We start from the raw sequence: 27,690 nt of genomic DNA on the forward strand, positions 1-27,690 counted from the left end.
ACTTACCTTATCTCGGCGGCCAATCCGCTCCAATCTTACGGCCGCCAGCCAGACGTCCCGCGCCTTCGGAACGCCGTTCGGAATTCTGAGGCGTGACATCAGTGGGGAAGGGGGAGGAGTGAAAATTTCAGGGCGAGGAGGGGAAGGGAGGAGAACTATTGTAATTGGTTGTAGGGATGGTGGGAAGGGGTTGAGGGTCAAAGTTGCTAAAGGAAAGAGGTTAAAGGTTAGCATATTAAAAAGTGATTTTCAGAGGGGCGAGGTCATTTCATTTATGGTGAACTCAGTTGGGGTTATGAAAGAGGATTTAAAGTTTAAATAAAATTTTACATTCAATTTTCCTCCAGCGGGATCTTTAAATATTTAAATTAAACTGCAGGGCCCGAAGCTGTTTAAAAATCGCATTGGCGCCTGCGCGGTGGCAGTAACACTGTTACTGGGGACGGAAGGGCCACCCCCTTTACATTATCGGGGGCGGCTGCTCCGCCCCCTCCATTTGAATGAGCCCCCGCGTGAAATATCATGGGTGCTCAGTGACGGTGCATCCGCACCTGAAAGCCGCCGACTTCAAAGCGTGCTGCAGCGATTTGCAGCATGCTAAGAAAATTCAACCCCTTACATCCAAGTCTGGTTGTTCACCCTGTGCTCTGGTACTGGAGTCACTATTGTGAGAAACGTAGCCCACTTGATAATAATTTACACCAAGTCAAACTCTGAAGAAGTAAGTTTATTTAACGTTCTTGCAAGATCGGGTGTCCTACAAGCAGGCACACCGATCAACATATTCAGTTCATGTTTATACAATACAAATCCATTTTTCCACGCCTTTAGTTTACATTATTGGTTATAACATATTATGACACTAACCTATCCTATAGTTGCTACAGTCTCCTCCTCTGTTTACTTCTCCCCCTACTCTAACTTTCTAGCCCCTAACTCTTGTTTTTGTTTTACCTTATTTGGCTCTCCATTGTGTGTTTTAACTTGCAGCTGTCAGCCTTTATCTTAGTGGGGCAGTTTCTTATTCACTACATCCTTTGTTCTAACTCTTGCTGTTTCTCTTTTCTCTGCCTAAGCACAATTTTTAACTGCTGTACTGTCTCAAGGTCTTTACTTACATACCCTTATCAGTTCTCTTTTTCAGTGATTTCATTATGTTGGGTAGAAATGACTTCTTGGTAATTTTCCACAAGCTGTAGAAACAACATTTCAGTATTTCTTATTCTCACACTATGCCCCTTTACTTTGTCCAAACCATTTTACTTTGTTACCTCTCTCCTCCAATAGGCCATCACAAAGCTACATTGGTTTTCCCTTCTTAATCTTTTCAATCTCTTGTTCAGTATTCTTCTCTGCCCTGGGATAATTCTCAATGTGGGAGGCACCAATTAAATGCAATTTGTTGTTATAAAATTAATAAGCAATACTTATAGAGATTTTTTCCCCAAAGAAAAATAGATATGTAGGAAAGACTCCCAATGAAATCAGTTGGCACTTTCAAAAAGGAGTTCGATAAATTGCTATTTTGGGCTCAGAATTGGTAGTTACAACAAATTATATTTAAAGAGTGCCATTAATGTAATAAAATGTCCCAAGGTACTTTACAGGAGTATTGTAAAACAAAATATGACATCAAGTCACATAAGGAGACATTGGCTGGAATTTTATGTGGGGCGGGAAGCCCCGCCCACCAGCCCAAAAGTCAGGGGAGAGCCCGCCTCTGCTGGGCCTGGGGAGCCATGCCAGGATTTTACGCTCCCCAGGCCCTTAATTGGACTTGAGCAGGACTTCTGCCTCCTTGAGGCAAGAAGTCCCGCCTCCAAGAGCTGCTGGCCAATCAGCGGGCCGGCAGCTCTGAGTCCCAGCAGTGCCACCGGGAGTGGTGGCCATTGCTGGGACTGCACCCAGCTAACAGCAGGATCGTGGACGTCGGCCCCTGAATGAAGGTAAGTCCTAGGGCCTCATCGGGGACAATCGGCCAGATGCCGGCAAGGCAAGTAGGGTCAGTTGGGGGGAAGGGGGACTTAATTTCAGTTGGTGCAGTTGGGGCTTCGGGAGAGGCTCTCCATGGGGCACGGGGTGCCCAATCAGGAGCCCCCCCCCCCCACAGTCCACAAGGGGGCTGCCAACTGACCTTTTGGGGGCCTGAGCCTGCCACCTGCTGGTAAAATACCAGGGGTATTTTAGCCTGTGGCGGGCGGGCCATTTCTCACCACCGCCGCCTCTCATGAAATTGCAGCAGGGGCAGCAGCGGCAGGAACGGCACTCCCTGCCTCCCACTCAATTTTACGGCCCCCCCACCCCACCACCAGCCTGCTCCTGTGATTCATGATTCTATGAAGTTTACATGAAAACTGCAAATCACATGTCTTGGTTATAAAATAATGCTCTAGCTTGTCCACTGGGACCCCAGTACACATTTTCATAATTGCAGAATTATAAAAAACAAACACAACATTGTATAGTTTCATACTGATATGAGTGTAAGCCATTACATATTTCCAAACAGGTGAAACAACCTACTTCTTTGAGTAGGATTTCAGGACAGTACGGAGCCTGCAGTTAAATGTAAAATATGTATATTGCAAAACAATATCAATCAGCAGTTTACGTCATTGCAAATATATATACTGGGCAATTTTAAGCCAACCTGGTATCAAATGTTTAGGGACAATAATGATTACACAGCCAGAGAGAAACTCCTGCTGTGAAATTACATGGTAAACTGCCACAGGAAATGAAGAATGCAATATGGAATACGTTCAGATGAATAGATAGTATGAATAGGGCAAAATCATGCTAAATGCTACACAAGATTTAAGTTCAAATCTACAACAAACTATTTTTGTTAGCATTAGCAATATGACATCTTTTTGAAGACAATAATGTAATTCATGTAGCCCATAATAGGCTGTTTCCCCTTATCCAGAACATTGGAACCAGAGAACTGCTGCAATAGTATAGCGTCTTGGTGAGACTGCACCTGGAGTATTGTATACAGTTTTGGTCTCCTCATCGAAGGAAGGATATACTTGCCATAGAGGGCAATGGAGATTCACCAGATTAATACCTAGGATGGCAGGATTGTCTTATGAGGAGAGATTGAGAAAAACTGGGCCTGTATTCTCTTGAGTTTTGAAGAATGAGAGGTGATTTCATTGAAACTTACAAAATTCTTGCAGGGCGTGACAGGGTGGATGTAGATAGGATGTTTCCCCTGGCTGGCGAGTCTAGAACCAGGGGACACAGTCTCAGAATAAGGGGTAGGCCATTTAAGACTGAGATGAGGAGGAATTTCTTCACTCAGAGGGTGGTGAATTTTTGGAATTCTCTACCCAGAGGGCTGTGGAAGCTCAATCATTGAGCATGGTCAAAATAGGAATCAATGGATAGCTAGATAGCAATGACATCAAGGGATATCTGGATAGTGTAGGAAAGTGGCATTGAGGTAGATGATCAGCCGTGATCTAACTGAATGGCAAAGCAGGCTCAATGTGCTGAATTGCCTATTCATGCTCCTATGTTCCTAAATTAAATTCAAAATGAAACTGCAGAGACAGTGGAAGCAGAAAGTGATTAATTCAAATGGAAATTAGATAATTTACATAAAATATTCTAGGATATTGTGCATGTGTAATTTGATACATGACATTTTACAAGTTAGCTGTGGCTCAGTTGGTAGAACTCTCACCTGAGGCAGGAAGTTGGGGCTCAAGTCTGACTCCAAACACTTGGAACACAGAAATCTAGGCTGACACTCCAGTGCAGTAGTAGTACTGTACTGTTCAAGGTGCAGCCTTTCTGAAAAGATGTTAAACTTAGGCCCTGCCTGCGCTCTCAGGTGAATGTGAAAGAATCCATGGCACTATTTCAAAGAAGAGCAGGGGAGTTATCTCTGGTTATAAAAACAAGAAATGCTGGAAATACTCAGCAGGTCTGGCAGCATCTGTGGAGAGAGAAGCAGAGTTAACATCTTAGGTCAATGACCCATCAGAACTGGTAAATATTAGAAATGTAATAGGTCTAAAGCAAATAAAGCAGGGGTGGGGCAAGAGATAACAAAAGAGGTGTTGAAAGGGCAAGATCACAGAGAATAACTGACCAGAAGGTCATGCAGCAAAGGCAAACACTATGTTAATGGTGTGGTAAAAGACAAAGTGTTAGTGCAGAGAGGGTATTAATTGACATAAAAATGAACAGCCCTGGCCCAAAGCACAAACATGAAAAAAGCAATGGGTAGGCACAGTGGAAACAAAATAAAATAAACAAAAAAAAAGAAAAAAATAACAAAAAATAAAAAGGGTGAAGGGGGGGGGGGGGTGGGGTGCCCATCATGCTCTGAAATTATTGAACTCAATGTTCAGTCCGGTAGGCTGTAGTGTGCCTAATCGGTAAATGAGAAGCTGTTCCTCGAGCTTGCGTTGATGTTCACTGGAACACAGCAGCAATCCCAGGACAGAGATGTGGGCATGAGAGCACGGGTGTGTGTTGAAATGGCCAGCAATAGGAAACTCGGTGTCATGCTATCGGACTGAGCGGAGGTGTTCCGCAAAATGGTCACCCAATCTGCGTTTGGTCTCCTCAACTTAGAGGAGACCACATCGTGAGCAGTGAATACAGTATACTAAATTGAAAGTACGACGAGTAAATCACCGCTTTACCTGAAAGGAGTGTTTGGGGCCTTGGATAGTGAGGAGAAAGAAGGTAAATGGGCAGGTATTACACCTCCTACGATTGCATGAAGTTACACAATAATCTTCTGCAAAGTTCATTGCTGAGGAGTTAAGTGTTCTGCGCTACTTGCAAACAGGGTAACTGAGCAGAAATGTTTGCTAGATTTAATAATACCCAACCTCTCATCTGAGGTAAGCTTAAAATTGTCAGGAAAATTGAAAACATAATAGCAAATATTGCTCAAATTGGGAAAAATGTTAAAATTGGTTTTATAGTAATTTAATTAATAGGTGCATATTATTTTCCATTTTTCCATTAAATAAGAGTCCCAGCTACAATGTCCACAGGACACCTATTTATTAACTTTTAAACCAACTGCTCTGTATCTTCCCCAGATACAGAAAGTAGCTTAAGAAATCTCAATGGCACATAATTATGAAGATTCCTGTCGACTGATCTAAAGAAAGAATTTGCATTTGTGCATTGCCTTTCACAACCTTAGGATGCCCCAACATGTTTTAAAGGTTTATATGTCCTGAATGTATATTCCATGAAGACTTTTACTTTCTTTCACTTTACTTTATATATTGTATATAATGGAAATAGAATTTTTCTGTCAAATTTCAAAACACTTTTTTAGAAAAGTAGAAAAATTCTATTTCTACTCAATTTTCTTCGAATGGCATTTTAGTTTTTCTGCACTGAAATTATTTAACAGATAGCTGGATGTCGTGAGGGGGAGATGAGCTCAATGCATTTTGGTCTTCTTTCAACAACTTTACTTGCACAAATAACAAGAGAACAAAAAGATAACTGCACCATTTATGAACTGAAATCAGCATTTTTATTCTCTATGTGTGGGTTGACACAGCCCAAGTCTAATAATTACAGTAAAGTGTTTACTGAAGATAATATGGGATGTTTACCATATTTTTCTGTAACCTCAGAATCAGGAAAAAAACACAGCACTAGACAACTGCATACAGGCCAAAGTTACTTGCCCCAATTTATTTGCACATAAAATGCACAGATGTAAAAATTGGAACAACATAACTCCTGCTGGTAAATACATATTATTTCTTTCAGAGTGAGTGCTGCACTGTCAAAGGTGCCATCTTTCAGACACGTCATTAAACCGAGGCCTCATCTTCCCTCTCAGGTGGACGCAAAAGATTCCATGACAGTAACTGAACAGTAGAAGTGTTACTCCAGTGTTCCAACTAGTATTTATCATTCAACCAATACCTAAAAAAAATTGCTGATTGGGTCATTTATTTCATTGCTGTCTCTGGGTGATTGCTCAAACGGGCTTCCACTTTTCCCACATTACACTAGTAACTACATTTCAAAAGTACTTCAATGGCTGTAAAGTATTGTTTGATGTCTGGAGGTTGTGAAAGTTGCAATATAAATGCACATTATTTCTTTCTGTCTTCCCAATGTTTAACTGGAGAAAATTTTGGCTCATCCAGGATTGTGTGTTGAACAAGTAGTCTGACAACATAGTGTGTGGAAGGGCCTCAAGAGGTGATAGTGAGGTAGAGTTGGGTGTCGTCAGTGTACATATGAAATCTGACTTGTGTTGTTGCTAAGAGACAGCATGTAGTGAGAAATAAGAGAGGACCAAGAACAAATCCTTGGGATCTTCCAGAGATAACAGTGCGGGGGCAGGAAGAGAAACTATTGAATGAGATTTTTTGCCATGTCTGGATAGGTGAAAGTGGAACAAGGCAAGAAAAGTGCCACTCAGTTGGACAACAAAAGAATGCTATAGTCCACCGTGAAAAAGGCTGCAGAAGGATCAAAAAGAATGACAAGGGAGACAGCATCATGGTCATGGCCACAGGGGACATAAAGATCATTAGTGAGTTAGATTAGTTTCAATTGTCACACTCATGAGACGTGCAGCGATAAAAATATAAAACCAAACTGAAGAGTTACAAAAAATTGACTTTTCCTTTAAAAAATTGACAATGTACTGCAAAATAGCCACTGGAGGTCAGCCGACTATATTCAAATTATCTCACTGTCTGTAAAGGACAAAAGGATACATCCCAGGCCAGAAGGTGCCAATTACACCCATTCTGAAACCATCAGCAGACACTCTTGAATTGATGGGTTTTTCTGAAACAAAGAAGGTGCAAAATAGCCACATCCTGGGCCATTTTGTGGTCACATCAAGGAGGGGACCATGCCTCCTAACAGAGGCTGAGAGATTTTTTTTTAAACCTAAAAAGGTAGCTCCCTGGAGAGAGAGCGAGCGCGAGATCACAAGAACACAGAAAGGAAGTCCAGCCAGTGGCTGTGGAAAGGCCAGCCAAAACAAGAAAGGAGCCCTGCTATGAATTATAAACTTCAACTTAGTGCAGCAGAGAACGGAAAGTGACTACCACCTCCAGTCTGAAGTCTTAACCAGCAGAACATCTACCTCACTTCAAACCACTTACCCTTTTCCTCTCTATCTATCTATGTGTGTGTGTGTGAATACATGCGCGGGTGTGGTTGTGACCATATCAGGAATGAATATTGTTCAATAAATAGTTAAGCTCCTGATTAAACCTACAAGAAAACCTGTCACTGTCTATTTGACAAATAAAACACAAGAGGTCAAAACCCTAGTAACAAAAACACTTGCTGTGGTCTGTTGGAAGGTGAACAGTGGGAACAAACCATGCAATCACCCACCTGGCTGTAACAGGAGTTGCAGGATAGATAGACATGGATTTGGGAGGTCACATGTTCAAGGACGTTGGAGAAGAAAGGGAGGTTGGAGATGGTGGCGATAGTCTGCAAGCACAGTAGAGATCAAGGATTTTTTTTTTTTTGAAGAGGAGGGATGATGCAAGATTTGAACGATTTGAGGGGGGACATTACCAGAGGAGAACCATTACAATTATCAGCTAGCATGGGGGGCCATAATAAATAAAAAAGTTTGCAATTTAAACATTTCTGGGAATAATGGTCTTTTATCATTAGAGGCTTTGGAGGAACTATGTTTGCTGGCGGCTGGGGGGCGGTGGCAGGGAAGAGAAACTACTGTATTGGGCTCCGTGTTGGAATCACTACTGTTTATAGTTTACATAAATTACTTGGATTCAAAAACTCAAAGTGGCCAAATTTACAGATTATACCAAAATAGAAAGGGCTGTGGATTTGGAGGAGATAGCTTAGAAACGGTAGAATTTGGATAAAATATGTAAGTGGCAATAGCAAATTAATTTAACGCAATCCAGCACAGATTGCTGCATGTACAAAGAACAAAATGGGTGATACATGTAATCCATGAATGTTGTTGAAATAACTAAACCTAGACCACCCACCCCTCACCCCGGGCCAATAAATGTTCAATTTGTCAATATGTCCAGTCAATGCAGAGTAGCAATCAACAAAGCCCAAAGAATGTTGAACGACATAGATAAAGCAGTAGCATATAAGGCAGAGGAAGTTGTAATCAAACTGCATAGTGATCTAAAATAAAAGCAAAATACTGCGGATGCTGGAAATCTGAAACAAAAACAAGAAATGCTGGATTCACTCAGCAGGTCTGGCAGCATCTGTGGAAAGAGAAGCAGAGTTAACGTTTCGGGTCAGTGACCCTTCTTCGGAACACCGAAGAAGGGTCACTGACCCGAAACGTTAACTCTGCTTCTCTTTCCACAGATGCTGCCAGACCTGCTGAGTGAATCCAGCATTTCTTGTTTTTGCATAGTGATCTAGTCAGACCTTGTGTATAGTGTCCAGTTCGGGTTGCTGAGATACAAGGTAGACATTCAAGGTCTAGAGACAGTGTCGAGAAATTAGATTGTGGCAGATCTGTGACCTAACTCTATTGTTCCACCTTTTCCCCATATCCCTTAATAACTTTGGTTAACAAATATCCATCAATCTGAGATTTAAATTTAACATTTGATCTAGCATCATTTGCGAGAGTTCCGAACTTCTACTGCCCTTGGGGTGTAGGGTGTTTTCACTCCTGAAAGGCCCAATTTTTAGACTGTGTCCCAGAGCCCTAGACTCTCTTACCAGCGGAAATAATTCCTCTCTATCTACCCTATCAGTTCCCCTTAATATCTTGAAAACGTATAGTTAGGAAAAGGTAAGTCCCGATAATAGTCGAAATTAAACCTCAATTAAGACAAGGGGACACAGGGTCAAACTGGTAAAAGACAAACTTAATGCTTACGTCATTTATGTACTTAAATATGCTGCTAATATGCCCAACAGGGTGTTTTGAAATATGAGAACCTAAGATTTGAAGCGGGAATTGGCCATTCAGCCCTTCGAGCCTGTGCCACTATTCATGGATGATCTTCCACCTCAACTCTATCTTCCTGTATTATTCCCATATCCCTCAACCCCCCCCTTAGCTTCCAAAAATTTATTGAGCTCTGTCGTGAGTCCTCAACAACTGAGGATTTGCAGCTCTCTGGGGCAGAGAATTCCAAAGATTCATAACCCTTCGAGTGAAGAAGTTTCTTGTCATTTCAGTCTTAAATGGTCGACACCTTATTCTGAGAATGTGACCCCTCGTTCTAGACACCCCAGCCAGGGGAAACATCCTCCCAGCACCTACCCTGTCAAGCCCCTTAAAAAATTTGTTTCAATTAGATCATCTCTCATCCTTCTAAACTCTAGGGAATATAGGCCTAGCCTACTTCATCTCTCCTCACAGGCCAATCCCCTCATCCTAGCAATCAGTCTAGTGAACCTTTGTTACAGCCTTTTCTAAGGCAAATATATGTTCTTCTTTAGTTAAGGAGACCAAAACTGCACATAGTACTCCAGGTGTGGTCTCGCCAAGGCCCTACATAATTGTAATAAGACTTCTTTACTCTTGTACTCCAATCCTTTTGGAATAAAGGCTAACATACAATGTACTTTCCTAATTGCTTTGCTGTGTCTGCATGTTAACTTTCTGTGATGCATGTACAAGAATACCCAGGTCACTCTGAATACCAACATTTAAAAAATATTCAGCTTTTCTATTTTCTTTGCAGACTCGCTGTGTCCTCCTCACAGCTTACTTTTCTGGCTAACTTGGATACGTGACACTCAATCCCCTCAAGTAAGTCCTGATTTATAATCTGCCTGACACTACAAATACTGTTAGGGGGCCTATAAACTACTCCCACCACTGTTTTCTGTCCGTTGTTTCTTAGCTCCAGTCAAACTGATTCAAAATCTTGATTTTCCGAATTAAGATCCTTTCTCCCTACTGCATTTATCCCATCTTTTATCAGGGTTAACCTCCCCCTTTTCCATATCTCTTGTAAAAGTCAAGCATCCTGGACTATTTAGTTCCCAATCTTGGTCACTCTGTAACCATATCTCAGTAATAGCTGTTTGAATATACTAATGATAGCCAGTGGCAGAGCCCTTCCTTACCATTATATTGACAATTTGGACACACTGGAATTGTTCAGTACTTTCTAATTGAAATGACAACTATAAATACATGAATACAAAGCTAGATCAGAAGACCCTACCAAGATGTTTGCATGATGGACTGTTCCAGTCTTAAAAAGCAATGTGAAATTCCTTCAAGCTTGGCTACAGACGTTCCAAACTGTTCATTTATCTGACACTTCATTTTAATTTACATCCATACTGTCCTGCATACCTATAGAATGATTATTTGCTGTTACATTGTTTTGTTGACAATCTCTTTTTGGTACTGGTGTAACAATTAGACACAATCAATCAACATTCCAAGTCAATTTGATATTCAAATAATTGTATGTTAATTATATCCAGGTAAAGGTAGCGTTTGACCATCTTTTGCCTCAAAGAATGTGTAGGAGAGAGTGATTGTGTCTACTCGTGCCATTCCTGGATCTTCTGCAAATTCAGGATCGATATAAAAGAAAACGGGCATGTCCACTTCTTCATGGGGATTCAGTCGTTGCTCTTCAAAACAGAAACACTGAAAGAGAGAGGCAGAGTAGTGCGTCAGTTGTTATATCTACCACCAGCATTTTCGACCAAAAATACACAAGGAAGTTTCTACTACAATTAGATCCACCTCTTAAGTTCACATCTTTATCCTGAATCAAATCTGAGTCCTGCTTTGGTCAGGATTCTGCAACAGGGAACTAAGAACTTCATATATTGCAAAATAGTACCTTAAATTGTCATACATTGCCCTGATCAAACCAGAACTTGATTATTGAGCTCAGCTTGGATCACAAACATGGGGAAATCTTCAAGCTTTAGAGGACATGCAAAGAGACAACATTTATCCCTAGTGCCAAAGGACTGAATTATAAAATAGAGAGAAGAAATTTAGGCTTTTCAGCCTTGACAGGAAGTAGCTGAGCAGGGATCTCAACATGGTAAAAGAAAAAGGTAAATCCACAACATTATTTCAAATTAAACCATGCAATAGGACAAAAGGTAACAGGTTTAAAATTAAAAAGGAAAAATTTTGACTGATTTCAGGAAGCTGCTCTTCATTCAAAGTGTGATCAACATGTGGAATGGACTTCCAGGTTTGGTGGTCACAGAACAAAATGGAAATCGTTTACAAAAGTCAGATGCTGTATTTTGGGAAGGGCGGGGGGGAGGGAGACGACTATTTTTTTCTGTATAGATGGGCTGAATGTCCTTCTTCATCCACAACTATCTTGTAAATTACAAGGCAACAATTCATTCAAGTTCTAAACTTGAGTGGAGCTAAGTGAAATGGAAAGAGTGAAGTTCAGATGTTGCAGAATCCTGAAGATCAAATCTATACGTTTTGATCCACACACGTGGATTCAAATTCAGATTCAAAAGGCAGTGAATTTTCTTTACTCCTTTATTCCTTCTGAATGTTGTGTATCAGAAGAACACAAGTGGTGATTTTTGTGCTAGAAACATTCAATGCATGACATGCAAAGCTTTTAATTAGATGGTAATTTCGGGAAATAAAGAAGCACTCCTTGGAAAAACACCACTGAAAAGAAATGGGAACCCACCATCTTAGGTGTCCTCACTTCTTGCCTGCTCTAGTGATGTCATTGACTCAGAGCTCTAGGACTCTGCACCTAGAATGACTCAATTGATTGCAGTGGATATAGTAAATTTAGGCTGACTGGGAGCTGATCCAGAACTACTTAGCCCTGGGTAAAAATCCTACAAGGTGGGATTGCAAAGTGGCTCGCTAGTAGCATCATGCACAGGGCTAGATAGCTGTGAAATAGCTTCCAAGCTAAACCATAGCTGTAGCTACTGCTGAAATCAGTGGAGGCAAGAATACCTAATAAGATGGAATATTGCTTTGAAAAGTGTTCCTACAGACTTTTTCCCTTCATAATGCAACATCTTCTTGAAACTAACCTACCAAACAGTAATTCTGGGGCTTTTAACAAAATCTACAAATCACAAGAATTATTTACATTTCTATAGTGCCTTTAATATAACAAAATGCCCCAAGATGAACAGGAGGTCCCTGGAAGTCTGTCAATATTTGCTGAGGATCCTGATGTCTGTGGAAATTCCACCCATAGGAAGGTTTAAAAAGCAATGCATGAGGGAAATAAAACCATGCATCTATAACAATGTCAAACAAAATCAGAAGGTTAAATAAAAGTGTCTAAAAGACTTTGCCTTCTAACCCCTGGATTATTGTGTCCATACCTGTATTTTATTGAAGTACTGCCCTGCATCAAACGGTACTACATTGTAAGTAGAAATTCCGATGACTGGTTTGTCAGTAGGATTCTTTGCTTTATAGAATGCCAGAGCTGTTTCTCCAGGAACAACCTGGAATGAGATTAAAACAAAGATCACAGGGTTACTTTCTTTCTCATAAGTATCACTGGCCACGGTCAGTGTACCAGGGTTAATAGTAAGGCGGCAAGAAATACAAGAAACCGATCAGCCACTAACTAAAGCTACTGATCCATATTATACAACAGTGCCACCTCAACAAAATAAAAGGAAATCAAAGTACATTTATTTATTGTACTTCACAAACAGTGCTATTTGGCAGTTTATAAAACATCTGCACAAGATCCCCATGTGCACAAAGATCCATTCATGGATATATCAGACTAGTAACACTTGGTCTAGTGGGCTAGTCACGCAAGAGTCCCGTGTTCACAAGAACACAGAAGTAGATCCTATGGCCCATCGAGCCTGCTCCGCCATTCAATATGACCATGGCTGATCTTGGGCTTCAATTCCACTTTCCTGCTCGCTCCCATAACCTTTGATTTCCTGCGAGACCAAAAACCTATCTGTTGGACTGCTTTCTTGCTCTAATTTGTCATTATTTTAAATGCCAGAGTATACACACATGCATTTCACGATTCCAGCACAAATGCCCACAAACAGCGATTTGCTCACACCTAAATACACACTACTGAGTCAGCAGCGCTTGAGATGGCTTGGCCATGTGAGCCGCATGGAAGATGGCAGGATCCCCAAAGACACATTGTACAGCGAGCTTGCCACTGGTATCAGACCCACCGGCCGTCCATGTCTCCGCTTTAAAGACGTCTGCAAACGCGACATGAAGTCCTGTGACATTGATCACAAGTTGTGGGAGTCAGTTGCCAGCGTTCGCCAGAGCTGGCGGACAGCCATAAAGGTGGGGCTAAAGAGTGGCGAGTCGAAGGGACTTAGCAGTTGGCAGGAAAAAAGACAGAGGCGCAAGGAGAGAGCCAACTGTGTAACAGCCCCGACAGACAAATTTTTCTGCAGCACCTGTGGAAGAGTCTGTCACTCTAGAATTGGCCTTTATAGCCACTCCAGGCACTGCTCCACACACCACTGACCACCTCCAGGTGCTTACCCATTGTCTCTCGAGACAAGGAGGCCAAAGAAGAATAAAAAAATATATAATTTTTACCTTTGATCATTACATTTCATACATTTTATCAATAAATTACAGTGAAGCGAGGATACACGCAAGTGACAGCATACTCAATTAATTGCAGTGAATCTAAGGTAAGTGAAACAAAGATACATAGAGTTTAAACAAATACATAGTAAAACCAAAGGACATAGCATCAGCAGTAAGTTATAGTAAAACCAAGTGAAGCCCAGGGCTGAATTTTATGCCCCCCCAATGAGTGGGAGATGGTGGCGGGTGGGATGATGCACCACTTAACGGCCACAGCCCGCCCCCACGGGAATTTTACCCGTGGCTGGACGGGGGTCCAGGCCCGAGAGAAGCCGCCTGTTAAAAGCAGGCGGCTCTGACGTTCTGGGGGGGCCTTCATGATCGGGCATCCTGTGCCCGTGGAGGGCCACCCAGATGCCCCAACCACCTCCAACACCCAGCATGCCGCCCGTCCCCCTAATTGACCACCATTGCCTCATCAGGCCTGCCCGATCACCCTGGCGAGTCAATCAATGTTAGAACTCAAAACCAGGCTATTTGTTCTATTAAGTCTTTGCCTTTGTTTTTACTTACCTGCGTTCTGGGGCCCCCGACATCATCTTTTGAAAGCTGGGCTGTAGTCCCAACTGTGGCCATGCTCTCCATGGCGCTGTTGGGACAGTTAGCTGCCGGCCCGCTGATTGACTAGCAGCTCTATTTTGCGGGACTTCCTTCCTCAAGCTGGTGGCAGTCCCACAGACTAATTAAAACCCGGAGACCCGCAAAATATGGGTCATATCCCCAGGCGAGGTGGAGTGGGTTCGCCACCGACTTTTTAGTCAGTGGCCGGCTACCGTCCGCCCAAGGTTAAACCCCAGCCCAAGATACATAGTACCACCAATAAATTGTAGTTCAACAAAGATACGTACACACAGCTAAAGCACATCTGTCCTTCTCAATCCCTTTTAATCATCCCATTACCACGGTCGCATCATCTTAATTAGCTCAGTATCACTCCTCATGGATGCCACTGATCAGACAAATTTATTTTTAAACCACTAGGGACATACTTTTAGGTATCCCATTATTCCTTGTTTATGGAGTTGCCTTTTCGGTGTGCCAGTTTGCACAGTTCATGGCTTGAAATCTACATTCAGCATCACAGACCCCTATTCAGCAGAAAGCTGTTTTAACTCATCGTACACTCATCTGAATTCAATATATATTGATCCTACAGGCTGCCCAGGATATTGAGCTATTCGGGTAGCGTGGACTCTCATCCCACATACTGCAGCAAATGTTTCTTAATATTTTTGTTAATTATGCTCGCAAAGATATGACAGCCTATGTGCTGGAGAGGAGAAGGAGGATTTTCCTCTTCACTCCACCTGGGAAAATGAGCATTCTTCAGGTTTAATGAAGAGGAAAAAAGGGGTGGTATCCCTATACATTAAGCCTCCACCCTTACTGTGCTGCCGTATGATCTTGTGAGGGCCTCCGCCCAGAATTGGTGCGGGCCAAGTTTTAAGATTTAAATGATCTGGGAAAGGGTGTCCTCCAACTTAAGCCTCCTCTGAGTATAATTGTTGGTGCCCCATTTCAGGGGCACCAAAAGGAACCTGGTGAAAAGGCTTGTTGCAGGAGCCCGATGGTCAATATCTGTGCAGGCTCTGGATCTGCCCAAAGATGAAGGAGGACAGTAAGAACATTTTGTGTGCAACACCACGTCTCCCACCCCAAAGGCTATCTAAAGGCCTCAGGGTTCTCCAGCAGTGGCCAGAAGGACTTCAAGATGCCAACAAGTAGGCCTACAGCTGCATTCTTATTTTTTTCTCTATGTGGAAGGCTAAAGCAGGACATACAAATGCAAGGGGCAGGAAAACTAGAGTCCTCTAATGAAGTAAGGAGGTTAGCTGGACTGGGAAAACAGTGGCACTAATTTATGATCAGAAAAAAGAATTAAAGGGGATGCCACAAAAGGGTATCTATACACAGAGGATAATGAGAATGTGAAATTCATTACCAGAAACCATTTTTAAAGCAGAATCCATAAACTCCTCTAAAAAATAATCAGATATTTGCTTGAAAAATAGCAATGTTAAGATGTACAGAAAATGAGTTGGCGAGTGGGATTAGACTAGACAGATTGTAGATAAAAACAAAGGCAAAGACTTAATAGAACAAATAGCCTGGTTTTGAGTTCTAACATTGTATGACTTTGCCCTAAAACTTGAAAGTGCAATTAACTAATCTCCAATGCAGTGGGCTTTAATACTGCCCCAACAAAACCTATTTAACAAGATATGCATTGTATAGACACAAATAATCCTCTGGTAAAAATTATGTCTCAAGAACCAAGTTTAAGTGGTTTATGACTTTCTAACTTAGTCTGTATCATTGCCTGTAACACTGATTTTCGATGTATAAGTTTTCACTCACATAGATTTCAGTTTGCTGAGGTCTGAAGTTCCATTGCAGGCTGGCATGAACGTCAGCATTGAAAGTGACTTTAATGATTCGATCCTTCACAGGCTTCATGGTCTCTACTTGATCCACATTGTGACCAGCTACTGCAGTCCCTCCCAGTCCTGTAGCCTGAAAGTAGACAATCAATACTGAATGCATAGCCAGAAGACTACTTGCTAAAGTTAGAAAAATCTGATATTTAAGTTTTTATGCCACACAGTAGTCTGAACACTGACAGTTGATCTGCTGTGACAGTTTCCAAAACTAGCATTTTTTGTTTTGGTACCCAAAATGAAGATGCATCACAATGTGTGCATGACCAACCTTTGCAACTACCTTACCTCACACTTATGTTCTAGTTGTCACAATTATTTAATCTTTACTACACCAGCTTCTCAAAGATTGCTTTTAACAAAAATAAAATTCAATTGTTATTTCACCAGCTGCCATGCCAATTCTATGCTATTTTTTGTTTGTACACTTCACCTGGGAAAATGAGTACACTTAGCAAAAGGTCAGCCAAATTATTTGTTTTGCTATGACTGGAACAAAGTTTTAAAGATTTGATTTAAAAGTGAAATTGAACAAGACTGAACAATGTAATGTCCTGCAACAGTGTTATCTCAGTGATTACTGCCATTACCATCCCTTTGTAAAAGTCAATTTCAAAACTAAAATCATTAACTTCAAACATAATAACTTTTAATCTTGTTGTTTCAACAGTGAACACTAATTACATATCAAAGGAGCCAATTTGCAAAGTTAAGCTCAATTCTGCAAGGGGAAAGCAGCATTAACAAATACAAACAAGAGTAGGCCGTTTAGCCTTTTGAGTCTGTTCCACCAGTTAATTAGATCATGGTTGAGCTGTGGCCTAACTCTTGTACTCACACCTTTGTCCCATACCCCTCAATACCTTTAGTTAACAAACGTTTATCAATATTAGATTTAAAAATATCAGTGACTCAGCAATTGATGACATCAACATTAATGGTAATGCAGTTTCTTCATACCACCAGATTAAAATCACTGCTTCCACTCAGTTCTTCCATCTTTATATCATATTCTATGAGGTTAGTTTAAGACCAAAAGGTACAGAAAACTGTATTCCAATATTATTTTTCTGACTCACTGTCAGACTGCAGTTCCTACTGGAAGCTTACTTTGGATTCTGTGCAACTCTGATAAGGCCGAAGTATTAAATCTCTTGCACAACTTTACCTATCACTGGTGCAGATATTCAACTCCCAAGAAAAATACAGTTTTATTTTTTTTGTTATAACAAAAGATGTGCATCTCTACAGCATCTTGTGTCACCACAACATCCAAAAGTGCTTCATAAGAATTAAACTGGATGGACCACCCAGCATCAACCTAGGCACTGGAAACGACAATGGCAAACCCAGCCCTGTCGACCCTGAAATGTCCTCCTTACCAGCCTCTGGGGACTTGTGCCAAAATTGGGAGAGCTGTCCCACTGACTAGTCAAGCAACAACCTAACAGTCATACTCATGGAATCATACCTTACAGACAATGTCCCTGACACCACCATCACCATCACCGGGTATGTCCTGTCCCATCAGCAGGACAGACCCAGCAGAGGTGGCAGCACAGTGTTATACAGTTGGGAGGGAGTTGCCCTAGGAGTCCTCAACATTGATTCCGGGCCCCATGAAGTCTCATGGCATCAGGTCAAAAGTGGGAAACCTCCTGCTGATTACCATCTAGCGCCTTCTCTTGGCTGATGAATCAGTGCTTCTCCATGTTGAACAACAATTGGAAGAAGCACCGAGGGTAGTAAGGGCACAAAATGTACTCTGGGTGGGAGACTTCTATGTCCATCACCAAGAGTGGCTTGGTTGCATCACTACTGACTGAGTTGGCCGAGTCCTAAAGGTCTTAGCTGCTAGACTGGGTCTGTGGCAAGCGGTGTGGGAAACAAGAGGAAAAACCTACTTGAACTCATCCTCACCAATGCATCTGTCCATGACAGTATTGGTAGGAGTGACCATTGCACAGTCCCTGTGGAGATGAAGTCCTGTGTTCACATTGAATATACCCGCCATCGTGTTGTGTGGCTTTACCACCGTTCTAAATGCAACAGATTTTGAAAAGATCTAGAAACTCAAAACAGGGCTTCCAAGAGTCGCTGTGGGCCATCAGCAGCAGCAGAATTGTACTCAACCACAATCTGTAACTTCATGGCCCGGCATATCCCCCACGCTACCATTATCATCAAGTTGGGACACCAACCCTGGTTCAAAGAGTGCAGGATGGCATGCCAGAAGCAGCACCAGGCATACCTCAAAATGAGGTGTCAACCTGGTGAAGCTACAACCCAGGACTACTTGCATGCCAAACAGCAGAAGCAGCATGCAATAAACAGGGCTATGCGATCCTAAAACCAACAGATCAGATCTAAGCTCTGCAGTCCTGCCACATCCAGTCAATGATTGGTGGTGGACAATTAAACAACTGACAGAGGGAGGCGGCTCCACAAATATCTCCATCCTCAACAATGGGGAGCTCAGAACATCCGTGCAAAAGATAAGGCTGAAGCACTTGCATCCATCTTCAGCTAGAAGTGCCGAGTGGATGATCCATCTTGGCCTCCTCCTGAGGTCCCCAGCATCACAGATGCAAGTCTTCTGCCAATCTGATTCACTCCACAGGATATCAAGAAACATCTGAAGGCACTGATACTGCAAAGCCTATGGGCCCCGACAACATTCCGGCAATAGCACTGAAGACTTGTGCTCCAGAAGTAGCCGTGGCCCTAGCCAGCTGTTCCAGTACAGCTACAACACTGGCATCTACCCAACAATGTGGAAAATTCCCTAATTAAGTCTTGTACACAAGAAGCAGGGCAAATCCAACTTGGTTAATTGCCACCCTATCAGTCTACTCTTGATCATCAGGAAAGTGAAGGAAGGGGTCGTCGACAGTGCTAACAAGCGGCATTTGCTCAGCAATAATCTCAGTTTGGGTTCTACCAACACCAGTAGCAGCTGTCTGTACCATCAACCAGATGCACTGCAGCAATTCACCAAGGCCCCTTCGACAGCACCTTCCAAACCTGCGACCTCTACCACCTAGATGGACAAGGGCAGCAGATGCATGGGAACGCCACCACCTGCGAGTTCTCCTCCAAGCCACACACCATCCTGACTTGGAACTATATCGTTATTCCTTCACTGTTGCTGGGTCAAAATCCTGGAACTCCCTTCCTGATAACACTGTTGGTGTACCTACCTCACATGGCATGTAGCAGTTCACAAAGGCGGCTAACCACCACCTTCTCAAAGGCAATTAGGGATGGACAATAAATGTTAGCTTAGCCAGCGAAGCCCACATCTCATGAACAAATAAAAAAAATCAATTATTTCTGGAATGCAGTGACTTTTTTTTAAAAAGGCAAACACAGCAACCATTCCATCTCATGATTAGTGAAGAGATTAATGACCAATTGGTATTGGCTGAGGGAAGAATGCTGACCAGGTCTCCAGAAGAAATATTGCCATGGAATCTGGTTAGGTAGAAGTGATCTCATTTTTTGTCATAGCTGTGCAAGAATATACTCATTTTTCCAGGTATTTTTCACCTCTTCGCTTTTACTTCTTTCTGTTTACAGAAGGTGTACAATCCTGGTTTTCTACATTTTTTTTTTTTTTAAACTTGTACATGCAGCTACATTCTTCCCCTCCCTAACTCTGTCCCCATCCAATTCTGCACTTGACCACTCACCCATCTCTTGTACAATTGTGGAATAGTTTCTGCTGATTCTCACAAGCTGTAGATTAGATACCTGGAATATGTGACCCCTCAATTATATATAGTGTTTGATTTCTTTGGGGGTAGTGGGGGTTGCACTGGTAATGGCACTTGCTTTACAAGATACTTTAATCTCAGTGGGGACACTTTAATCTAAAAATACTTCATTTCCTAGTACTGATGTTAGTTTAACAAGTGATTTGCATATACTTTTGACTCAGTTAAGCAAATTTCTTTTTACATTCATTAATGTCTGCTTATTCTGTTGACTTTGTAACTAGGAACAAACAGAAGATTTTACTGACCTGACAATAAAGTCTATAGAGGGGTACAGCAGCATATGACATGCCAATCATACCAATTGCTGTTGCCGCTATATATGTGAGCACAGTTTTATTCTTCTTTCTCCATTCCTCCTCCTGGCTCCGAGTGAAGGGATTATGGCCCTTCATGCCTCGCATTGGCTGTTGAGAAGTCAGATCGCTCAGTTTCTGAGGGGTAAACCGATTAAATGCTGAATACATTCTTGGTGAACTAAACTGTCGCAGCCTTCGTGTACAGGAATTACAGGAAGATATCCTGTACAGTTTTGAGATGCTTGCCCAACAGGACCAATGCATGCTGATTGTTAGCCAGACTGTGGTGCCAATATGTAACTTTTTCTTCAGTCGATGTAAATTACAAACAGTCTTCCTGCAACATCTGGAAATCAATGTCAAAATGTTATAATTTTTTCTATTTTTCTGAACAGTGCATCACACAAGTGACTCATAACCCATAGTAATTCTACAATGCTTGCAAATTGAGATGGAATTCAGAATTAACTAGGTAGTCCCACAATTACTTTTTCATCTGAATTAAATACTATTTTGAATAGTAGCTTAGCTGATTCAAACTGCCTCAATTCTGAATAATTTTCAAGAAAATAAACATGCATTGCATTTTCCTGCTCTCTTGGCAATACAACCTCTGTTGGCTCACTGGCTTCCACGAATACCCCTGCACAGCCAACTACAAGTGCATACGTGCAATCTGGTGTAAGTGGCCAGGTGTTTTTACCTCACTGTTAAAAGTACCATTGATAGCCAATATTTTAGTCATCAGCAGTACTCTATAGCCACGTACCTTTTTTTCTTATCATGCGCAGGACTTTTAAATTATTTTGCACGCAACTCAAAAAGATCAACTTGTGCGCCACCTCCACGGGACAATTCAGGGTACTGCATGGCCTTGCAGCTCAGAGGGAACATTGCAAGTGTCAGAGAATATCCACCGCCAAACTTTTTGTAAATCTCACTGCAGTCAGTCCAGCTCATTAGTTGCTTGTACTATGAAACAAAGTAGCATTATAACACAAACATGCTATAATACTGAACAACTCAGCATCAAGTTCACATGGTCACCCACTACATGTAGTTGTATCAGTCAGTCAGAAAATGAGAACCAGGACTTTCAGGAGCGAAATTAGGAAACACTTCTACAGACAAAGGGTGGTAGAAGTTTGGAACTCTCTTCTGCAAATGACAATTGATGCTAGGCGAATTGTTAAGTAGGGATTTCGGACAAAGGCAGGTGTATGGAGTTAGGTCATAAATCAGCCATGACGTCATTGAATGATGGAACAGGCTCCAGGAGCTAAATGGCCTATTCCTGTTCCTATCGCTGACTACCTGCAGCCATGGCTTAGGTGAAACTGTTTTAATGGAAAGGCCTTGTATAAAGTACAGGTGAGCATACTTCAGGTGTATATTAACAAACATCTACTATCATTTAATGTGAAACTTTGCAGTTTTTCTCTTTCAAAGTTGAAAATTCTGGTATGAATTTATCAAGGCAACGGATATCTTCGTGTAGCTTCGGGGTTTTTGTCAGCATTTTCAAGTGGTACTTTTGACTTCATCAGAGTGATTACTAAGAATGTTGATGTGCACGATGAGATTAATCTTCATCCAGAGCATGGTTGAATGCTGCTTGTTGTTTGCCATGAATTGTCCGCTGGAACTGTTTGTTATTGTTTAGACTTGCTTTTTTCTGGCCTGGAGCAGTTATTCTTCATCTCTATATAAATGTTCTGGTGTCTCCATGGTGCTGAAGTCCATCGTTCTCACCCATGTTACATTTCAGCAGATAGCCAGTAAGCAGTAACCGAGGAACCACAATACACACAGCAATAAAAAACACTCACGCTCTGCGTTTCATCTTACCAACAAACGGACAAAAAAAAAAGATTAAACATACAAATATGATTAGAGATCAAGGGGCAGTATGCTCATTGGGCCCAATTCAGAAATTACACTAAAATTGTGTTTGAAATTGCACTGGTTAGGTTAGGCTTCAAATTTGTGTTAAAATTCACTTGCATAATCACAAACTTAATCTTCCATTGACCAGCAAAATCAGACAGCATAGCAACGTAACTGTTTATTTTTATTTTCCGTTATAAAATAATCTTTTATGTATTTAAAAGTGGTAACTTGGGATAATTTGATAAATACAGCTAAAAATGGATTAATAGCCAAAAAAAAAGCTTTTTTAATTAGTGTGTCCAATCCTCCAACTGCAAATAACCTAATGTAAAATCACTGGAAATGACAAACAACCTCTACTGAACCATTTAAGTTTCATTGGTCAGTTTCTCAGTAAATTAAATATTTTTGATCAGAAACTTTTAAAGTTCAGCTAAAAAAATTAGTGCAATTTGAAGGGCATTCTCTAATTTCCAGCAATTTCAGCCTGGACTTGTGGCCAATTTTATGGGTGGGGCCTAACCATGCAAAGTAAAATAAAAACAAAGTGCTGGAAAAACTCAGCAAATCTGGCAGCATCTGTGGAAAGAAGTAGAGTTAACGTTTCAGGTCAGTGACCCTTCTTCAGAACATGCAAAGTGAATCTTGAACTAGTGTAAAAGATTGCAGAAAACACAAGCAAACATGCTTTTCGGCATGACTCACAAGTTTAAACTCCCCCAATCGTTTGCCTTGTTTCTGCCATTTCCTCCTGGAACGTGATGATACACCTGGCAGAAACAAATGAAAATTTAACTTTCCACCTTCCCAATAGTGGTATCTATTACTTTTCATTATTCATTGCTTAAAAATGTATTTAGCCACATCTGGATTTCCAATTAACCACACAAAGCTAGTGGCGAATATATTGGACAACACTGCAATAACTAAAAAGACTGTATTTATATAGCACCTTTCACCACCTCAGGTCACTCCAAAACATTTTACAGCCAATGAAGTCCTTGTGAAGTATAGTTACAGCTGTTTTGTAAGCAACGCCCCAACCAATTTGCGCATAGCATCCGCCAGCAATGTGATAATGACCAGATATGTTTTATGATATTGATTGACAAATAAATATTGGGCAAAACACCTAGTAGAATTCCCTTGCTTTCTTGATCGAAATAGCACCGACATCTTCTACGTCCACCTGAGAAGGCAGACGGGGCCTTGGTTTACATCTCATCCGAAAGACACTGCATTCCATCCGAAAATGAACCATAGAAAAGTTATGGCACAGAAGGAGGCCATTCAGTCCATCATGTATGCACAACTGAAAAATCTAGTCACCCAATGCCACCTTCCAGCATCTGGTCCGTAACCTTGCAGCTTACAGCCTGCCTCTCCCACCGATCCGAGCAGTGAATTCCAGACACCCACCACCCTCTAAGTGAAAAAAGTTTTACTCATGTCCCCACTAATCCTTCCACCCATCACCTTAAATCTGTGCCCCCGGTAATTGAGCACTCCACTAGAGAAAACAGGTCTTTCTTGTCTACTCCATCTGGACCCCTCATAAATTTTGTCCACCTCAATTAAGTCACCCCTCAGCCTCCTCTGTTCTAAGATGAGCCTGTCTAAGCTGACACCGGAACAAGGAAGAGACACTATTTCATCGCCACTTTCGAGGTTCAGAGTTTGATTTTCGATGTACCAGCGCCAAAACTATGGTGTAAATGCACTATAAAAAACCACATTATTACAGCTCTGCTGCCGTGACCACATTGTGAATATTTCAGCCTCAGCCCAACTACACGGAGATCCCAGTGGACCGATACCTTACACTGACCCAGTGTCCAATACAGGGCTCCTGTTTCAAGCCCTTTCACCCAATATCACAACTGCTGCTCCTCCCACTACTCTGAGGGAGGGCGATGGAAACAAGGCCCAGGCACAGCCAGCCAGCCACCCCTACCTGACTAATCGAAGGCCCCGGCTTTGCGGGCAGAACATGTAATCCAAGTTAATCCGCTAGGAGGAAACATACACCGAACACAATAAATCTCCTCCAACAGTTGAAATCCATACACAGTGAAACATTCAGAAATTTATAATCGCTCACTAATTACCAGAACTACTGCCAGTACGGTACTACATTACCCATGATGCCATTCGGTCCTTGGGCATGCGCAGACCGTCCCCAAGTAGGGCCGAACAATACAGTTCCCAGCAAAATGCTGCAGATGAGGGAAATCTGAAATAAAAACAGAGTGCTGGAAATACTCAGCAGGTCTGGCAGCATCCATGGACAGAGAAGCAGAGTTAACGTTTTAGGTTTGTGACCTTTCATCAGAACTGGCAAAGGTTAGAAAAGAATTAGGTTTTAAGCAAGTGCAGGGAAGGATGGGGGAGAGACAAAGGCAAAGGTGTTTTACAGGGCAGGAGAGATTAAATAACAAAGCAACTGCAGTAATTTGCTTCTATTTAAATAACAAAGCTGTCCTGGGACAAGGGCAAAGAGTGTGTTAATGCTTGTGGTGAAAGATGAAGCATTAGTCCAGAGAGAGTGTTAATAGCGGAATAATGATCAGCAACAGGCACATGGTTAAAAAATAAAATATGTTAAAAAAAAAGGCCAGTCATGCTCTGAAGATATTGAACTCATTGTTCAGTCCGCAAAGCTGTAGAGTGTTTAATTGAAAGATCAGGTGCTGCTCCTCGAGCTTGCACTAATATTCACTGGAATAATGGAGCAGGCCAAAGACAGAAATGTTGGCATGAGAGCAGGGGGGAGTGTTGAAATGGCAAGCAACCGGAAACATGGGGTCATGCTTTTGGACTGAACGGAGGTGTTCAGCAAAGTGGTCACCCCATCTGCGTTTGATCTCCCCAATGTAGAGGAGGCCACATCGTGAGCAGCAAATACAATATACTAAATTGAAAGAAGTACAAGAAAATCACTGCTTCACCTGAAGGAAATGTTTGGGGCCTTGGATAGCGAGGAGAGAGGAGGTAAAAGGGAAGGTATTACACCTCCTGTGATTGCATGGGAAGGTGCCGTGGGAAGTGGACAAGGTGTCGGGGGTAATGGAGGAATGGACCAGTGTGTTACGGAGGGAATGATCCCTTCGGAATGCTGACGGGAGGGGAGGGGAAGATGCGTTTGGTGGTGGTATCACTCTGGAGGCGGTGGAAATGGCAGCGGTTGATCCTTTGGATGTGGAGTCTGATGGGATGGAAAGTGAGGACAAGGGGAACCATGTTGTGGTTCTGGGTGGGAGGGGAAGGGGTGAGGGCAGAAATGCGAGAAATGAGCTGGACACGGTCGAGGGCCCTGACAACCACAGTGGGGGGCAATCCTCATTGAGGAAAAAGGAAGACATATGAGAAGCGCTGTTGTGGGAGGTTGCATCATCAGAGCAGATACATCAGAGATGGAGAAACTTGGAGAATGGAATGGAGTCCTCAAAGGAGGCATGGTGTGAAGAAGTGTTGACGAGGTAGCTGTGGTTCCCGCCCCGAACTGGAAAATTTTATCAACTTTGCTTCCAATCTCCACCCTTCTCTCACCTTTACATGGTCCATCTCCGACAATTCCCTTCCTTGACTTCTCTGTCTCCCTCTCTGGGGATAGGCTGTCCACTAACATTCATTATAAGCCCACCGATTCCCACAGCTACCTTGACTACATTTCTTCACATCCTGCCTCCTGTAAGGCTTCTTTCAATTTAGTATACTATATTTGCTGCTCACAGTGCGGTCTCCTCTACACTGGGGAGATCAAACGCAGATTGGGTGAACTGTTTGTGGAACACCTCCGCTCAGTCCGAAAGCATGATCCCGTGTTTCCGGTTGCTTTGGCCTGCTCCGGTGTTCCAGGGAACATCAACGCAAGCTCGAGGAGCAGCACCTGATATTTCAATCAGGCACTCTACAGCCTTGTGGGCTGAACATTGAGTTCAATAACTTCAGAGCATGATTGGCCTTTTTTAAAACATATTTTTAACCATGTGCCTGTTGCTCATGTCATCAGAGCTGCTCATTATTCTGCTATTAACACTCTCTCTGGACCAATGCTTTGTCTTTCACCACAAGCATTAACACACTCTTTGCCCTTGCCCCAGGACAGCTTTGTTATTTAAATAGAAGCAAAATACTGCAGAAGCTTTATTATTTAATCTCTCCTGCCCTGTCAAACAACTTCACCTTTGTTCTCTCCCCCCTCCCCTTCACTTGCTTAAAACCTGGTTCTTTTCTAACCTTTGCCAGTTCTGATGAAGGGTCACTGACCTGATACATTAACTCTGCTTCTCTCTGCACAGATGCTGCCAGACCTGCTGAGTATTTCCAACATTTTCTTGTTTTGATTACAATGCCCAGCGTGCCTTGCGGCTATCTAGCGCATGCGCGGAGTTGGTTGCAATTGGGTCGGTGAGGAGGAGCTGAGTGAAGATGCGCAGGTAAATGGCGGAGATCGAGGAGGGAGGCGAGCAGTCGATTTTAGATATCACGGGTGGATCGTTTATAGGGCAGGGTTTTTAGTAGGTTATTAATTCCGCTTCGGCCTGAGGAAGGCTGTTGTAATGGCTGGAAGCAGCCCAGGAAAGGACGCTGCAGAGGGAGATGGCCGTTTGGTGGGAGGCGTATGGGAAGCTAAGGAGTAGCAGTAAAACAAAACACTGCTGTTAGCATTGTAACATTGCTCATGATGATAGCCCATGCTTTTCAAAAACTAAAATGGAGCCTGCTTAATTTGAAGCTACATACGTATTTAACGAAAAAAAGTATTGCCCCATGGTATTTCTTCATTTTATTTCTACGGAAGATTTCTGATGTAGGTAACTGCATATGTAATCAATTATAAATATATATAACCTTTTAAACTGCTAAGTCTTGCTTGTTCCAGTTAGAATTAGTGTTTTTAAATTGTTCAGTGAGCGTGTAACAGTTTTCTTAAAAACACTTAATTGTCTCCAGTTGACCTTAGCGATTTTGTTGAAAAGGCTAACAATCCTTTTTCTGGTTGGGCATCTTAAAATAGTTGTTCCTGCAAGTCTCCAGCAACCTGGAGATGAAGATAAAGGGACTCTATTGTATTTATGTTTGTCAGGTGTACAGGAGTATGCAGCTTTCAGCTTTCTTTAATGCAGTTCCAATATTTTAGTCCTTACAAACTGTAAAGGATGTTGTTTTCTTTGTTTCAAAAATGAAAAAGTGTAATCACTGTAGTCTCCCATTAATTTTGAGGGTAATCCCGCCATAAATTGTGTTCCATAGAGATGATAAAAGTCCCAGGTTTGTTTCCGAATTGGGCTATTGACAGATCTTTTTTGAGGTGGTGATCAGAGTGCAATGTGTCTCCCTGGACTAGGGAGGAGAAATATCAACCAGGATTCCCATTCCAGATCTCGAGTGATTCCTGCTGGAAGTGTTTGCTTTGTATGGATATTTGAGGACAGGATTGACTTGGCTATAATGTTCTCTATGTTTTAATAACTTGCATATAGTTTAAGAAGGTTACAAATAGAACATTTTTGCACAGTCTACTTCTGGAAGGAGCAAATGATGAATGGCTGAAAACTAGTTGCCAGTAGAGCTGTATCCCTGTATAAATTAGTGGCGGCAGAAGGAAAAAATGAAGCAAATTGAGACCTGTTGCCAACAGAGGAAAAAAAAAGTTTTACCAGATTGATTGGGAAGATTCAATCTAGCAAAACTTCCTTTAATTCCATTAGTGGCGTCAGCCA

At 42.1% G+C, this 27,690-nt stretch overlaps 1 protein-coding gene across 11 annotated transcripts; it reads right to left on the reverse strand.

Moving 5' to 3' along the window:
• Positions 1-10,247: 10,247 nt before the first annotated feature.
• cox11 (cytochrome c oxidase assembly homolog 11 (yeast)) lies at positions 10,248-24,284 on the reverse strand. Of its 11 annotated transcripts, none has more exons than XM_068047507.1 (7): positions 24,073-24,284; positions 22,670-22,734; positions 20,844-21,046; positions 20,024-20,420; positions 15,920-16,075; positions 12,292-12,417; positions 10,248-10,597 (listed from the first exon to the last, which is right to left on the reverse strand). In XM_068047507.1, exons 4-7 carry the CDS (start codon positions 20,336-20,338, stop codon positions 10,415-10,417), a joined length of 780 nt encoding a protein of 259 aa, XP_067903608.1. In that variant the 5' UTR covers positions 20,339-20,420; positions 20,844-21,046; positions 22,670-22,734; positions 24,073-24,284; the 3' UTR covers positions 10,248-10,414. The 11 variants fall into 11 exon arrangements, with proteins under 11 accessions (XP_067903608.1, XP_067903612.1, XP_067903611.1 ...); XM_068047511.1 differs by lacking the exon at positions 24,073-24,284 and adding an exon at positions 23,919-24,034; XM_068047510.1 differs by lacking the exon at positions 24,073-24,284 and adding an exon at positions 23,793-23,884.
• Positions 24,285-27,690: the final 3,406 nt, after the last annotated feature.

The sequence above is a fragment of the Heterodontus francisci genome, chromosome 15 (genome assembly GCF_036365525.1).
Source record: "Heterodontus francisci isolate sHetFra1 chromosome 15, sHetFra1.hap1, whole genome shotgun sequence".
NCBI lineage: Eukaryota > Metazoa > Chordata > Chondrichthyes > Heterodontiformes > Heterodontidae > Heterodontus > Heterodontus francisci.